The sequence below is a fragment of the Hyperolius riggenbachi genome, chromosome 8 (assembly GCF_040937935.1).
Source record: "Hyperolius riggenbachi isolate aHypRig1 chromosome 8, aHypRig1.pri, whole genome shotgun sequence".
Lineage (NCBI taxonomy): Eukaryota > Metazoa > Chordata > Amphibia > Anura > Hyperoliidae > Hyperolius > Hyperolius riggenbachi.
In genome coordinates this window covers 105,878,371-105,895,982 of record NC_090653.1, presented here as the reverse complement: position 1 = coordinate 105,895,982, position 17,612 = coordinate 105,878,371, and the positions used below count along the sequence as shown (strand labels likewise).

Here is a 17,612-nt window from a genome sequence, read left to right as displayed (position 1 = left end):
TTCCGCTAACTTGTGACGAAAAAAAAATCTTCTATAAACTCACCATACTCCTAAAAGAATACCTTGGGGTGTCTTTCTAAAATGGGGTCACTTGTGGGGTTCTTATACTGCCCTGGCATTTTAGGGGCCCTAAACCGTGAGGAGTAGTCTAGAAACCAAATGCCTCAAAATGACCTGTGAATGGGACATTGGGCCCCTTAGCGCACCTAGGCTGCAAAAAAGTGTCACACGTGGTATCGCTGTACTCAGGAGAAGTAGTATAATGTGTTTTGGGCTGTATTTTTACACATACCCATGCTGGGTGGGAGAAATCACTCTGTAAATGGACAATTGTGTGTAAAAAAAAATCAAAACATTGTCATGTATAGAGATATTTCTCCCACCCAGCATGGGTATGTGTAAAATACACCCCAAAACACATTATACTACTTCTCCTGAGTACGGCAATACCACATGTGTGGCACTTTTTTGCAGCCTAACTGCGCTAAGGGGCCCAAAGTCCAATGAGCACCTTTAGGCTTTACAGGGGTGCTTACAATTTAGCACCCCCCAAAATGCCAGGACAGTAAACACACCCCACACATGACCTCATTTTGAAAAGTAGACACTTCAAGGTATTCAGAGAGGGCCATGGTGAGTCCGTGGCAGATTTCATTTTTTTTTGTCACAAGTTAGCAGAAATGGAAACTTTTTTTTTTTTTGTCTCAAAGTGTCATTTTCTGCTAACGTGTGACAAAAAATAAAATCTTCTATGAACTCACCATGCCTCTCAGTGAATACTTTGGGATGTCTTCTTTCCAAAATGGGGTCATTTGGGGGGTATTTATACTATCCTGGAATTTTAGCACCTCATGAAACCTGACAGGTGCTCAGAAAAGTCAGAGATGCTTCAAAATGGGAAAATTCACTGTTGGCACCATAGTTTGTAAATGCTATAACTTTTACCCAAACCAATAAATATACACTGAATTTTTTTTTTTAATCAAAGACATGTAGAACAATAAATTTGGACAAAAATGTATATAGAAATTTTACTTTAGTTGAAAAATGTCACCACAGAAAGTAAAAAAAAATCATTTTTTTGACAAAATTCATGTCTTTTTTGATAAATATAATAAAAACTAAAAATCGCAGCAGCAATCAAATAGCACTAAAAGAGAGCTGTATTAGTGACAAGAAAAGGAGGTAAAATTCATTTGGATAGTAGGTTGTATGACCGAGCAATAAACCGTTAAAGCTGCAGTGGTCTGAATGGGAAAAAAGGCTCTGGTCCTTAACCACCCTGGCGTTCTATTAAGATCGCCAGGGCGGCTGCAGGAGGGTTTTTTTTAAATAAAAAAAAAACTATTTCATGCAGCCAACTGAAAGTTGGCTGCATGAAAGCCCACTAGAGGGCGCTCCGGAGGCGTTCTTCTGATCGCCTCCGGCGGCCAAGAGTAACACGGAAGGCCGCAATGAGCGGCCTTCAGTGTTTTGCTTACTTCGTCGCCATGGCGACGAGCGGAGTGACGTCATGGACGTCAGCCGCCTCCGATCCAGCCCTTAGCGCTGGCCGGAACTATTTGTTCTGGCTGCGCAGGGCTCAGGCGGCTGGGGGGACCCTCTTTCGCCGCTGCTCGCGTCGGATCGCCGCAGAGCGGCGGCGATCGGGCAGCACACGCGGCTGGCAAAGTGCCGGCTGCGTGTGCTGCTCTTTATTTCATCAAAATCGGCCCAGCAGGGCCTGAGCGGCACCCTCTGGCGGTAATGGACGAGCTGAGCTCGTCCATACCGCTAAGGTGGTTAAGGGGCGAAAAGACTGTGGTCCTTAAGTGGTTAACCACCCCACCCACGACTATCCCTTAAAAACAGGAGTCAATTCTTTTTTTTCAGTTAGGGCTCATTTCCACTAGTGTGGCGTGCGTCTCGTAGACGCACGCCAGCACTGAGCGGGTGGGCGGGATCGCAGGCGAATCCCATGAGCCGTGTCATGCACGGCTATGGGAATCACTGCCTCCGCCGCGAATTCTGTAGGGGGTTCCAGCCGAATCGCTACTGCAAGCGATTTGGCCAGCGGCGCTGTTATCCCCTATGGCAGAGTTTCCCCGCGCGATTTGCCTGCGGGGAAACTCTGCGGATTCGCGGCCGTTTCCGCGATAGTGGAAACGGGCCCTTAGACTTCAGTTCCACTTTAACTGACCCGAGCTGCTATTAAGCCACAATAATGTTGGGGCACTGCCATAGGCACCATTATAAATTGCGGCTATAGGGCTTGATTCATCAAGATGCTAAAGCATCGCAGCTTAATGAGAGGGGCGTAGCTATGGACCCTGGTGCGAGTTTTACATTGGGCCCCCCAAGCACTCTATAGGTAACACTTATATGGTGCAACAAAACCTGCCAAGGTCATCAGAGGTGCAAGAAGGGGATGGGGAGCAGTTTGTTAAATGATTACCACTATTCAAAGTATCTATAGAAGTGATTATTACCACCACAGGACCAATAAACAGCTAATACTTTGGTTGAGTAAGGGCCCCATGGGGCCCTGATGCGGTCGCTACCTCTGCAACTCCTATTGCTACGCCATTGGTAGTGCATCGTAGTGTGCACTGGTAGCTAACGGCCGCTCCATTCATCCCACCCTGAGCCCCGGGGGGTCCAGTGGCATTAAGAGACATGATTCCGCTTTATTTGGCCCAATAGGCTGCCTGTCACTTGAAAGGCAGCCAATTGGGCCAATCAACATGCGGGGATCACCTAGAAAGCCACTGGACCCATGGGACAAGTGGAGCGGCCGTTAGTTACAAGGAGCATGCGTAAGTTACCAGCATATGCTACACTGCACTACCGCAACCTAGCGTGTGCTGAGCTCGCGCTCCTTTCACTAAAGAGGATCTCCATGCAAAAATAAAAAATCCGTCAGAGCTGCTGTATTGAAAAGTTATATTTACCTCCAGAGTCTTGTCTACAGAAGCCCCTGCATCACTACACTTCCGATGCTTGGCCCTGCCTCTCCTCTCCTCTGAGAAAAACCGCCAAACTATTTACTACATTAAATTGCTGGGCGTTTTTTTTTGAAGGAGAGAGGGGAGGCGGGGCCAAGTGGTGGAAGTGTAGTTATGCCGGAACTTTGGGGTGGCTTTGTGGGACAAGACTCCGGAGTTAAATATCACTTTTTAATACAGCAGCGCTAACGGGTTTTTTTTTTTTTTTTTTTGCAAGGAGGTCCTCTTTAATGAGAAACTGTGACCAAGAATTGAACTTCATTCAGATCGGTTGATACCCCCTTTCCCATGAGAAATCTTTTCCTTTTCACAAACAGATCATCAGGGGGCTCTGTATGGCTGATATTGTGGTGAAACCCCTCCCGCAATGGAATGTCAGAACCATGGTCCTGACAGTTTCCTGTCTGTGAACCTCATTGCATTGTGGGAAATAACAGCTGTTTACAGCTGGGTCCAACTGCCAAACAAGCAAGCAAAATCTCCTTCAACTGACATCACCTGCCAGCAGTAAAAATTTCACCATGTGGTAAACGTCAGAATGTAAATCAGGGAAAGATTTTACAATGGGAAAACACTGACTAAATTATTTATACATAATTATTGTAAAAATGAAGCACTTTTTTATTACATTATTTTAACTGGAGTTCCTCTAAGTTTGCTGAATGAAACCCATAGTGTTAAATTCGGGGACCCGACAAATATTGCAAGCCACTGCTATATATCGGGTGCCCTCAAACCTCCCAACTTTTTGAGATAAGAGGGACACTTAAAGAGACTCAGTAACAAAAATTGCATCCTGTTTTTTTATCATCCTACAAGTTTCAAAAGCTATTCTAATGTGTTCTGGCTTACTGCAGCACGTTCTACTATCACCATCTCTGTAATACATCAACTTATCTCTCTCTTGTCAGCCTGTGTCTGCAAGGCTGCCAAGTTCTTCAGTGTTGTGGTTCTGTGATGCATCTCCCCCTCCAGGCCCCTCTCTGCACACTGCCTGTGTATTATTTAGATTAGGGCAGCTTCTCTCTTCTCTCTTATCTTTTACAAGCTGGATAAATCCTCCTCTGAGCTGGCTGGGCTTTCACATACTGAGGAATTACATACAGGCAGAGCTGTCTGCACTCTGCAGGAAGAAACAGCCTGACACTTCAGTGGAAGACAGCTGCAGGGGGAAAGAAACACAGAAATGATCTCTTGAGATTCAAAAGCCTGCTTGTGTATGAATGTATTTTCTATGTGTGGACATACTGTACATCAACCTACTTCCTGTTTTGGTGGCCATTTTGTTTGTTTATAAACAAACTTTTTAAAACTGTTTTTAACCACTTTTAATGCGGCGAGGAGCGGCGAAATTGTGACAGAGGGTAATAGGAGATGTCCCCTAATGCACTGGTATGTTTACTTTTGTGCGATTAACAATACCACAACTGAAATGTGATGTAATGAGATAGACATGTGTATGTACAGTTCCTAGCACACAGATAACTATGCTGTGTTCCTTTTTTTTCTTTCTCTGCCTGAAAGAGTTAAATATCAGGTATGTAAGTGGCTGACTCAGTCCTGACTCAGACAGGAAGTGACTACAGTGTGACCCTCACTGATAAGAAATTCCAACTATAAAACACTTTCCTAGCAGAAATTGGCCTCTGAGAGCAGTAAAGAGATAAAAAACGGGAATTTCTTATCAGTGAGGGTCACACTGTAGTCACTTCCTGTTTGAGTCAGGACTGAGTCAGCCACTTACATACCTGATATTTAACTCTTTCAGGCAGAGAAAGGAAAAAAAGGAACACAGCATAGTGATTTGTGTGCTAGGCACTGTACATACACATGTCTATCTCATTATGTCACATTTCAGTTGTGGTATCCTTTAAGCCATGCCCCTGTCACACCCATGACCATGCCCCTGTCACACCCATGACCATGCCCCTGTCACACATACCATACAGATTTTATAAAAAAAATATGTTGTTTTATAATTCAAACCACACTGGTCCTTTCTATCCTGGCTCATTTTTCTTCATATTCACATTTTAAAATTAGTAATGTTTCAATTTCAAGGCTGGGAAAAAAGTTTAGTCAATGGAACATATTTAAGTAGAGAAATACATATATTTACATAGAAAGCGGGACAAAGTCCTGAAAGAGGAACAAATGAAGAGGAAAGAGAGACGAAGGGACAGGGCTCCCAAAGAGGGACCGTCCCTCCGAAAGAGGGACAGTTGGGAGATATGGGTGCCCTGGGCGCCCAAATGTCACACTAGAATCGCAATTTATTATGGTGCCGCAGGCGGCCAAGTTTCTTCCGAGATCGGGAGGCCAAATTTCCTAATTTGATGCTAAGTTTTGCTACTCAAGATCACCACTTTAGCTTTCATATAGAGTCTCTATCCAGCTATTTCCCTTTACTTCCTTTTCAGTTACGTAGGACGAATGTTTTCCTGCTGAGTGAGACCCCAATGATTGTACAATAAAGATGCACGTGGCCTGCCGGTTACGGGAAAAGAACACTGGCTGTAGAGACACACGACAAGAAGTGACAGAAGGCAGCAAAGCTGCAGAACTGACAGCGCTTGGGCGGGAAGAGGTTAATCTGTAATCACTGTTCTCCCTAGCAACTGCAGCAGCAACAGGCGCTGCGCGTGATTGCCTTGCCGCCGGCGCATGCGCGGCTCTGGGCGGACTGAGAGAGCGGTAACACCGGGGGAGTGGAAGATGGCGGACGGCAGCGGCAAGCTGAAGGGGCTACGGGAGCAGATGGGTAAGGAAACGTGAGCGGTGCATGCAGGCCTGGCTGGCGCAGGGGGGAGCGGCGCGTGTGAGGCGGGAAAAGGCGCTGTGGTGGATTGGAGTGTGAGGGGAGACGTGGCCTGTCATGGAGGAAACAGGAGGGGCGGCTCAGTGCACAGTGACCCGGGGGGCTTCGGGGAAGGGTGTGCGTCTGCTGGCCAACTTCTCGCCCGTGGCCCCAGATGCAGCATCACTTTTCTGTCTTTTATAGAACTTTGTAGCGGCGTTGCTGAGGGCGAGCACTGATTGCTGTGCCTGCGCCGCCTCACCGCTAACTTCTGCTCTATCTATCTGTCTGTCTGCATGCTGCTAGCTGGACAGGGCCGTTTTACTGCGAGCCTAGGATTGGATGAGGGCAGCAGCTGATTGTTGTTCATTAGTTGCATGGCCGTTATGGCCATCCTATTGCTTCACTGCTTTGTTAGTAATGCTGTTATGCTGGGTACACACCATACTGCCAGATAGATTTTTTTTTTTCCAACATGTGGCCAGTTAAATCTGGCAGGTAAATCTATCAGAAAATTGTATGGTGTGTACCTAGCATCAGGGCTTGAAGCTTGAACGCACCGAAAATCATACAGGCTAGCGATTGCGATTCAGGCAAAAATGAATCAGAACCCATTTCCACTAACAAGCACGATCACGAGCAAATCGCTTGTGATTTGGCACGCTGTCTTTTCCACTAGCCGTGATTGTTCGTGTAGCTGTTAGGAATGCACCGCGATCACTACAGCTAGCGATTGAGATTTGGCAAAAAACAAATTGCGGTAGTGGAAAATGAGCACCGCGATTTAAATGTTGTTGCTGGTTTTTTTTGAGCGATCTGCAAAATGGCTGCAATCCACTTTTTGAAGCCAGTTACAAGTTCCTTACTTATCCAAAGAAATCGTTTGTATAGTGGGCATGTCATTCTTTTATATGCAATGGAGTTTTCCTGTGGCTAAAAAACAGGGCATCCAGCCAGTGCACAGAGCAACTGAGAGGCGGGGAATTCAGTCTTCAGCTTCCCATGTAAAAGAGGTCTAAGGGTTTGATGACTCCTAAAAGCAGTGTTTGATTGGTCGATTGCAGCTGTCAGTCAGTGTATAGGTAAGGCCTTTTAGAATTCAAAGGCTGCATGCTTGTTGCCGAGTTATTGCATTAATATGATAGGAATATTGACTAAAGGAGTCCACAATAGCAGTTTCTATGTTCATGGCATCTTGATTTGTTTTGAACAGTCAGCTTCTTGAGTCCCTCAGGACACCTTCAACTGCAGAGACCTTGTAACCAGAGGGCCAGCGTTGGTAACCTGTGGCGGAAGTATATTTACTAGAGTGCCTGTGAAATCTGCACTAGATTAAGAACCCTCGGGACATGTACAGTTGTAAACAGTTCAATGTAGTCCAAGATCAGCAGATATGTTGGCGCTGTAAACAGGGCTGTGGGGTCGGAGCAACTTTTGGGTACCTGGGGTTGGAGTCGGGGGGAAAAAATGCTCCGACTTCTAATGAATTTAAGCTGTAATCAAAATAGAAGATATGGTAAAATGTTCTATTTCTCAGATAATAATCATAACTAACATACAGTAATAGCAGTGCTTAGAGCGCGAAAATTAATTAAACCAATTAAAAAATAGTTGTGCTGCAGCAATAAAGCAGACACCATATTTTTAAAGTCAGGTGTACATATTTGATTGTGACTGTACATCTGTGTACACAGGAATCTTTTATATATAATAAAACTCTACTGTAAGAAAGCCTGATGTGTAGTTGTCACTAGTAGGGTTGATCAGTGAGATGCAAATAATTCTGTGTTGATGCAAGTTTATGCAAATGTGTGCACCCCCTTTGCTCACGAAATCAGTCAATTTGATATGTTGTTAAAATTGGATTTTGTGACTACGAATTAAGTTGCACAGTAGTACTATACTCACATATGCACTCCCCACAGAGCAGTTGTGAATCCACTGAGAATGTTGTGCACATTGGTCGCAGAACATGAAGAATGTGTAATAGAGGAAGAATCCCCTTAGTCTCCTGCAGAGTACCTGCACATAACTCTTAGGGCCCTTTTCCACTAGTAATCGCTAGCGTTTGTGATTCAGCAAAGTCCTTTTTTTTCCCGGCGATTACAATTTTGCTATGCACTGCATAGCACGGCGATTCCTGTTATTTAGCAAACCCTAGCGATTTTAAAATCGCTAGCGATTTGCGATTCAGCAATCGCTTTAGTGGAAAGGGCCCTAAGGGCTCAAACCCACTAGAAGCCTTTTCTAAAAGCTCTTGCTAATGCAATGCTATGGGGGATTTCTATAAAATCACATCGCTCCAGTAAGATCACACACTCAGCATTACATTAGCAAGAGCTTTTCAAATCACAAAGCGCTCAGAAAAACACTCCTAGTGGGTTCCAGGCCTAAGTTGTACCCACAGTTAGATTGCCTAGGGCTTAATCAATGTTTTGTTCCTGTCTGTACCCTCTACAAGTACTCTTACCAAGGACTAGTTTTGATTTCTATTGAACAGCTACTCTACAGCAATATTCTAAGTTTTTAGTTAAAACGCATCTTTGCTGTACATAAAAAAAACAGGTGCAATAATGCTTCAAAATTAGTGTCTCAACACATTGTCTGTTTAATAAGATTCACTGGAACCCTGTATCAGCTGGGTTCCAGTGCATACTGCCCCCTTGCAGAAAATGGGCCTGTGGTGGCGAGGACAGTAGCGAGCGACAAATCAGGCCAAAGGGGACTGGAGGAGGCCCCATGTATGTATATATTTCTTCTATCCTCTAATCTCAGGTTTACTTTAAAGAGAGTCTAAAGCCTTAAAAAAAATACTCTTTACTTGACATTTATGTTAAGCAATCTGTGCAAAGCTAAAACGCTGCATTCCCGTGGCAGAACAATGTAATTAATCCCCCCAAATCCCCAGGGCAAAATTCGTGACTCCTTCCTGGTAGAGGCAGAGCTTTGTGCAATATCTCTGCCTCTACTCGCATCAATCTCCGCCTCCTCCCGCCCCTCTCTTTTTTTTTTAACTGAGGGGCGGGGAGAGGTGGAGATTAACGCGACTGGAGGCAAAGCTACAGAGCAAAGCTCTGCCTACCCCTGGGCAGCAAAAGCCATGACCTGGAAAGGCATGGAATTTTGCCCCAGGATTGGGGGGGGGGGGGGGGGGGGTTAATTACATTGTTCTGCCGCAGGAATGTGGCGTTTTAACTCTGCAGATATTGCATAACATAAATGTCAATTAAAAAGAGGATTTATTTTTTTAAGGCTTCAGACTCTTTAAAGGGAATCTAATGTCTAAATATAAAATAAGTTTAAATTACCTGGGGCTGCTTGCAGCCTTTGGAAGCACCCTATGCCCATGACGTCTGTCCGAGTCCCTCCAGCAAGTAGCGGCCACCACTGCAAAGCTGACCGGCAATGTGCTTCCTCGTCACGCTCCTGCTGGGCGGCAGAATGCTCCTGACAATGGGGGTGCGTTCAGGGTGTGTGCAGCTCGGGACGTGCATGTGCAGCAGCTGCCGACAGGCAGTGACCAGCCCGCTTAGCGGGGGTCGCCGCTGCTAATTTAATTTCCTTTTAAAGAGACACTGAAGAGAAAAAAAGATGATTTGTATGTGTAGTACAGCTAAGAAATAAAACATTAACTCCATTTGTTATTTATGCTAAAGAGCCATTGAGCTCCAGGACTGAGAGCTCTGTCTTCTGAAGTTTATTATCTCAAGTGTCAGTCACTGTATTGTGTTTTTTTTTCCTGCAGAGAACAGTTCAAAAGTTCACAAGACTGCTCTGTAAAATCATTTAGAATGCTGAGTAGTGTGTAAACTGCAAATATTAGAGAATAATGCAATGTTATAAAAAAAAAAAACTATATAACTGAAAATAAAAATGAGAATATTTTCTTTGCTGCTAATGTTATAGTAATTATCCGTACTATCAAATACAAAAAGCTGCTGCGCTCTCCAACCTGCTGATTCCCTCCACGATGTTATAATGCGCTAATACCACTAGATTCTCCACATCTGCAATGTAAAGTAAACTGCACTTAGGGTAATAACGTCCAATATATAGATAGCTTGACTCCACACACAGATGACAGTATCCAGATAGCAACCACTCCCGTGGAAAATTACACCTCCGTACCTGGAACTCTCACTCTGCACCCTCAGTGTCAATCCAAACGTAGTGAATGCCAAAAAGCTCACCAGATGCTGCCCACCTCAACTTGCAGGTGGAAACTGCGCTTACATTCACTTCCAGTAACACCAAGGCACTTGTCGATAAATACTTCTTTTAATCCAATAAAATTCTCGATAAAATCAAATAAAAGAAAAGTACATAGCGTAATACTGTTAGTAATAGCCTCAGGGCGCATACAGAATTGCACTTACGTGTCCCGGAGAAATTTCAGCATATAACAACTTGCATAGCCAATGCCCATCCGCTTAGATTGCTGGGTGTGGGATCTGCGTCCGCAGAGCTCCGTTCCCAGTCTTCCCGTCAGCCGCAGGATAATTCTCGTTCGTTCGCGTTGCTTACTACCGACCGGTCCGTCTGCTTCCTGGTTCGCGTAACGACGTCAGACGTTCTCTATGCCCATACAGCATAGAGAACGTCTGACGTCGTTACGCGAACCAGGAAGCAGACGGACCGGCCAGTCGGTAGTAGGCAACGCGAACGAACGAGAATTATCCTGCGGCTGACGGGAAGACTGGGAACGGAGCTCTGCGGACACAGATCCCACACCCAGCAATCTAAGCGGATGGGCATTGGCTATGCAAGTTGTTATATGCTGAAATTTCCCCCGGGACACGTAAGTGCAATTCTGTATGCGCTTGAGGCTAATATTAACAGTATTACGCTATGTACTTTTTCTTTTAGTTGATTTTATCGAGAATTTTATTGGATTAAAAGAAGTATTTATTGACAAGTGCCTTGGTGTTACTGGAAGTGAATGTAAGCGCAGTTTCCACCTGCAAGTTGAGGTGGGCAGCATCTGGTGAGCTTTTTTGTTTTAATACTGTAATTCCCTATAAACTAAACCAGCCTCGCCCACAGCTTTTCAGAGTGCCTTGGCATTTTCAGACAGTAGCAAGGGCTTATGGGAGCTCAGTCTGGGCAGTAGGAGGGGGAGGTGTTACTAGCCATTGATTTCAGAGGCAGAGGGGAGGAGGAGAGGGGACTGAATTTACATACAGGCAAGCTGATAGCATCTCCAGCCCTCAGCCTGTGACAATGTGACGAACAGAATATGGCTGCCCTCATTGTATCACAGGAATAAATAAACATAAACTGTTAAAGCTGTTTGCAGCTGGATTTGCTGTGTAAACTATCTAACCTTTAGATAAGATATATAGACAAGTTATTTGTTATAAAAGTAAATCCAGCAAAGGACCAGCACCACACGAAGTATATTATAGCTCTGTTAGTGCTTTATTAGTGCAAGCATGACAGCAACAACAGACTCTGTTTCGGCCTAATCGGGCCTTTTTCAAGTTGCTCAATAGTCATCATAAGTTATTTGTTATAGTTAGTTTTTCATCTCTGATCCGCTTTAGACAATGAATTCACTGACTGCATGGACAACTGAAGCGAAAAGTATAAGGAAGCTGCCATATTTATTTCCTTTTAAACAATACCAGTTGCCTGGCAGCCCTGCTAATCTATTTGGTTACAGTAGTGTCTGGATCCCACCAGAAACAAATATGCAGCTGATCTTGTCAGATCTGACAATAATGTCAGAAACGCCCAATTGCTGCATCCTAGTTAAGGTTCTATGGCTGAAAGTATTAGAGGCAGCTGGATAGCCAGGCAACTGGTATTGTTTAAAAGGAAATAAATATGGCAGCCTCCATATCTCTCTCACTTCTGTTGTCTTTTCAGCTGCTCCTGTGCATGTAACACTCGGTATGGGTAGTTGCGAGACGTCCATCTCATGGATTTTGATCTGAGGGAAGCCGCTCTCGCATGTGACATGAGGTGGTTTTGTGCTCGTCAGGTACTGGCACTTGTGGAGATACAAATATTAAGAAAAAAAATCATAAGTGTCCTTAACCTGTCGGTTCAGTTTTACAGATGCAATTATTATTGCATGGAATTAGTCACCATTTAACAATCGCATTTCAAATGTGTGTTCACACAGTGTACTGTTCCACTCAGTTTACTTGCACATAAAAAAATAAATATATGTGTATATATCTCCTCTATTTTTTACTTTCTGGGTGTTGAATTTGCAGTAATTGACAGAGTTCCTCCTCTTTTTAGGACTGTGCTTGCTTTTATAGCTGTGACTTTGTTTTAATGTTTGCTGACTGATGTCTCTAGAGCTTCCTCCTACTGCTGCGAACTGGCATTCTGCTAGCACTGTGACTGATTTCCTTTCTATTGCTGTGACTGAGACATCTCAAAAATGTGACAGTCATTGCATTTCCGGGTATTTTATGAGTTTCCTATAGCTTGCATTTGAAGTTTACAGGAGAGAATGTCCCTTTCGAACTTCACTAGATTAGGTTGGAAAGGCTTAAGGGAAACCAGAGATGATATAAAAGTTTTATACATACCTGGGGCTTCCTCCAGCCCCATGCGCACAGATCGCTCCCACACCGCCGTCCTCAGCCTTCTGTATCGCCGGTAACGGATCCCGTAACTTTGTCCAGTCTGCGCAAGAGAAGTGCTCTCTATGTATCTCTCCTGCAGCCGCTGAAAAGATACGTAGAGAGCGCACTTCTTTTGCGGAGACTGGCAGGACCCGGTACTGGAGCTGCAGAAAAGGCTGAGGACAGCGTCGTGGGGGTTGATCCGTGCGCATGGGGCTGGAGGAAGCCCCAGATATGTATAAAATTTTTATATAGTCTCTGGTACACTTTTTAAAGCAAATCCTTATCCTGTAGTGCAGTGTTCTCCAACCCTGGCCCATATGCAATTCACTTTTTCTCCTGAGATTTTTCCTAGGTGATATTTTCACAACTTGTCTCAAAATTCCTTTTAAGTCACCAGTAAGCCAGGAAATACTAAAAAATACATTTGATTGTACTTTTTCGACAACTTTTGGGTACTTTTTCAATTGTAAAATTCTGAAAAGTTAGTTTAAAGAGAAGATTAAAATTATCTCCTAGGAAATAACTCAGGTGAAAAAGTGAATTACATATGGGCCCCTGTCCTCAAGACCCACCAACACTGCATGTTTTGTAGAAATCCACACAGGTAGTTAATCAGCTCTGTTGACACTAATTACCCCACCTGTGAATGCTTGTGGTTTTCTGCAAAACGTACTGTTGGTGGGCCTTGCGGACAGGATTGGTAAACTGTGCTGTAGTGTACTCGTATTTCATGTGTTTTTTTTTTTTTTTTTTTCTCCCATATCTCTGTTTCATGCTTGTTGATTCTTTTCCAGTGGACAGCAGTAGATAACTCTCTGAACCTGCTGTCTCCTTTCTGTCACCTTCTAGTATGACCAATTTTATTTCCAAGAAACTCAGATGCTAGAGATAACTAGGCTGAAGCATTCGCTCTGTGGTATCTCATATAATATTCTAGTGCACAGGTGTCAAACTCCAGTCCTTGAGGGTCATATCCATGCCATTGTTTAGGATGAACTGAAACATGTTCTACTTGAACCACACATTTCCTGATTTAGGACTGGAACCCACTAGGAGCACTTTTCTGAGTGCTTTGTGATTTGAAAAGCACTTCCTAATGTAATGCTATGGGTGTGATCCCATTTGAGCAATGTGATTTTATAAAAAAAACCCCATTGCATTAGCAAGAGCTTTTTCAAATCACTAGCACTTAGAAAAGGCTGCTAGTGGTTTTGAGCCCTCAGTCTCATAGATTAATTTGAGATTTGCCAAAAATGTGCAAGGACCTTGGTCCTTGAGGACTGGAATTCAACATCACTAATCTAGTGTGTGTACAGCAGATAAATTAACAATGAGGCTTTTATCTTCATAGTTTCTTGTCCCCTCACTGTTGAACAATAGTAAAGGCTGCTCAGCTCTAGACCAGTGGTTCCCAACCTTTTCCGGCCCGAGGAACACTTTCTGGCCAATTTTTTTTCTCCGGGGAATGGCAGGGGTTGTTTGCGCGACCTAGTGGACAGTGCCGTGCGCAGCAGGCTATGGGGGCTGGGGTGTGGCTGCATAGCTAGCATAGTTGCCCCAGTATAGGGAGTTTAGTTGCCTCAGTATAGCTAGTATAGTGCCCCAGTATAGCCAGTATAGTGCCCCAGTATAGCCAGTATAGTGCCCCAGTATAGCCAGTATAGTGCCCCAGTATAGCCAGAATAGTGCCTCAGTATAGCTAGTATAGTGCCCCAGTATAGTGCCCCAGTATAGCCAGTATAGTGCCCCAGTATAGCCAGTATAGTGCCCCAGTATAGTGCCCCAGTATAGCTAGTATAGTGCCCCAGTATAGCTAGTATAGTGCCCCAGTATAGCCAGTATAGTGCCCCAATATAGTGCCCCAGTATAGCTAGTATAGTGCCCCAGTATAGCTAGTATAGTGCCCCAGTATAGCCAGACTAGTGCCCCAGTATAGCCAGTAGAGTGCCCCAGGACAGCGCCCCAGTATAGCCAGTATAGTGCCCCAGTATAGCCAGTATAGTGCCCCAGTATAGCGCCCCAGTATAGCCAGTATAGTGCCCCAGGATAGTGCCCCAGTATAGCCAGAATAGTGCCCCAGTATAGCCAGTATAGTGCCCCAGTATAGCCAGTATAGTGCCCCAGGATAGCCAGTATAGTTCCCCAGTATAGTGCCCCAGTATAGCTAGTATAGTGCCCCAGTATAGCTAGTATAGTGCCCCAGTATAGCTAGTATAGTGCCCCAGTATAGCCAGAATAGTGCCCCAGTATAGCCAGAATAGTGCCCCAGGATAGCACCCCAGTATAGTGCCCCAAGATAGCTAGTATAGTGCCCCAGGATAGCCAGTATAGTGCCCGGTATAGCCAGTATGGGTAGGTGGTGCCCCCCGCCCGTCCCCGCCGCTGTTATTACCTTAACAGCGGCCGCTCTCCCCTCTCCGGCGCGTTTATTTATTCAAGCAGCGTATCTCCCGGCTGCTCTGTGTGATGCGGCAGGAAGCAGAGCAGCGGCTTCCTGTAACGGCGATATGTATCGCCGTTACTATGGTAACCGAGCCCTGCTTCCTGCGCATCACACAGAGCAGCCGGGAGATACGCTGCTTGAATAAATACATGCGCTGGAGAGGGGAGAGCGGCCGCTGCTAAGGTAATAAAAGCGGCGGGGACGGGCGGGAGGGGGGAGGAAGAGGACAGTCCCGTGGACCACAGGTTGGGGAATGGGGATCCCCGCACGGCCCCGCCAGGCAACATCCCGCGGCACACTAGTGTGCTGCAGAACACCGGTTGGGAAACACTGCTCTAGACAACGGCTTTTCAGTGCTAGTTCCAGTATTGCTCTGATGGTCAATCCTGATTATTTAGGGAAGCATGAGTCAAAAAAAAGTATGTCTCATAATTTGCCTCTCAGGCCATCAAGGTCAGATTGCAATGTTCGTCATGTTATTTAGGTATGTAGAACATGGGAGAGATTACATTAATAAAGGAAAGTTTAGTAAAGGTTTGCTTTAAAGTGAACCAGGGATGGTTCACTGGCTTAATTTATACTTACCTGGGGCTTCCTTAAGTTCCTGAGTTTTTTTAGGCCCCTCCGTTCAGCCGCTATGACTCCCAGTAACCTGGGTAGTTGTGGGCATCTGCGCATGCGCAGCTGGGCCGCGTGCACACCCCTGGAGCGTTCTGCGCCTGCGCAGTATTACTGCTCACAGCCGCGCATGCGCAGAAGCCCACGGCTGGCAGCGACTGACCGAATTACCAGGAGTTGTATCGCCAGAACGGACTGGCCAAAGAGGACGGTGAGGGACTCGGCACTGCTCATGAGGCTGGAGGAAGCCCCAGGTAAGTATAAATTAAGCCTAGTGTACCATGTCTGGTACACTTTAAAGGTGGCCACACACACCATACAATTTTTTAAATATCTGTTCAATTAAATAATCTGTATGTTCTAAACAGCAAAGTTTCAAGAGTGCAATTCAGATTTTAGATTTCTCTCAAAGTTAAACCAACATGTAGAGAATATGATTCCTTAGGCAGTCAATTTTCCTTTAGGGGTCTTTCATTCTGTGCACATTTTGTTTTTTAAAGCACATGTCGCATTAAGCAGCACCATTCATACTGATTTTGTTTGTTTTTGCTTTCCTTCTTGCCCCTGCAAAAAATGACTTACAAACTTGTTTTTGCAGGCTCCCCTACAATGTTTACAGTTAGTAGGAACAAGAAAACATAATGTCTTTATATATTTTTCCATTGTAGCATTCCATTATTTTGCCCTTCCGGCTGCAAAATAAGCTTCCAGTTTCAAAAGCAACTGAACATTTAACTTGGCAATTAAAGAAAACCCGAGGTGTGTTTAATGAATATTATCTGCATACAGAGGCTGGATCTGCCTTTACAGCCCAGCCTCTGTTGCTATCCCAAACCCCACTAAGGTCCCCCTGCACTCTGCAATCCCTCATAAATCACAGCCATGCTGTGCGGGCTGTGTTTACATCTGTAGTGTCAGTCTCAGCTGCTCCCCTGCCTCCTGCATAGCTCCGGTCCCTGCCCCCGTCCCTTCCCTCCAATCAGCAGGAAGGGAAGGGATGCAGGCGGGGACTGGAGTTCTGCAGGAGGCGGGGAGAGCAGCAGACTGACACTATAGAGCTAAACACAGCCAGCTCTGACAAGCTGTTTATCAGCAGCGCGGCTGTGATTTATGAGGGATTGCAGAGTGCAGGGGGACCTTAGGGGGGTTTGGGATAGCAACAGAGGCTGGGCTGTATAGGCAGATCCAGCCTCTGTATGCAGATAATATTCTTCAAACCCACCTCGGGTTCTTTTTAAGGGAAAAAGGATATTCACTTTAGTGGATAAACAAATCTCCTACTTAAAGGACAAGAATTAATAGAGTGTGTGTGTGTGTGTGTGTGTGTGTGTGTGTGTGTGTGTGTGTGTGTGTGTGTGTGTGTGTGTGTGTGTGTGTGTGTGTGTGTGTGTGTGTGTGTGTGTGTGTGTGTGTGTGTGTGTGTGTGTGTGTGTGTGTGTGTGTGTGTGTGTGTGTGTGTGTGTGTGTGTGTGTGTGTGTGTGTGTGTGTGTGTGTGTGTGTGTGTGTGTGTGTGTATCCATCCATCCCTGAAAAACCTCAGAATTCATTAAAACATAGTCAGATTCACTCCCAGACACATTTGGGATGCTAGCCTAAAAAGCATAATTCAGCCCTTCAAGCTGTCAAGATGGTTCTAATAGGGGAGTCTATATAAATTAGACACTACCTGAAGCCCTTCTTTTCACCTTGGATACCAATCCTAGTTACTCTAGATGTATCCAAAGCACACCTTGCAACGCAAGGGTCCCCAAATCTGGGCCAGGTTACTGTCTACATGGTGTTCGTATGTTCTCACAGTTGTTGTGTAGGTTTTCTCTGAAGTAAGCATGTTACTTTTGTTTTGTTTTTTAAATCATCTAAGGTATGCTCAAAGGGGTTCTGTGGAGTGCTGAAATAAACAAAAACTGACACTTACCTGGGGCTTCAATAAGCCCCCTGTAGTCATGTCCCGCACCATCCTCCTCTGATCACTCGTTTGCCTGCTGCCGGTCCCGGGTTAATTGTGTGTTTGTGCGACCGTGGCCGCGCGCTCCTGCTCGCTTCTCCGGGAGCTTACTGTGCAGGCGCAGTACAAGAAAACCACGTACTGCGCAGTAAGCTCCCGGAGACGTGAACGGGAGCACGCACTATTCGTCTTGTTAGAGGAATAATTGACCGGTTCCGGCAGCGGGGAAAGGGTGATCGG

General features: G+C 45.2%; 1 protein-coding gene across 8 annotated transcripts in view; it reads left to right on the top strand.

Annotated features, from left to right (window-relative positions):
• Positions 1 to 5,267: 5,267 nt before the first annotated feature.
• Positions 5,268 to 17,612, top strand: part of MAP7D3 (MAP7 domain containing 3) — a 119,397-nt gene continuing 107,052 nt past the window's right edge. For 6 of the 8 annotated variants that reach the window (XM_068250974.1, XM_068250979.1, XM_068250975.1 and 3 more), the window contains exon 1: positions 5,268 to 5,745. In XM_068250974.1, coding sequence (XP_068107075.1) covers positions 5,649 to 5,745 — 97 coding nt within the window. In that variant the 5' untranslated portion in view covers positions 5,268 to 5,648. The remainder of the gene's footprint in view (positions 5,746 to 17,612) is intronic. The other 2 variants (XM_068250972.1, XM_068250976.1) reach the window with 2 other exon arrangements.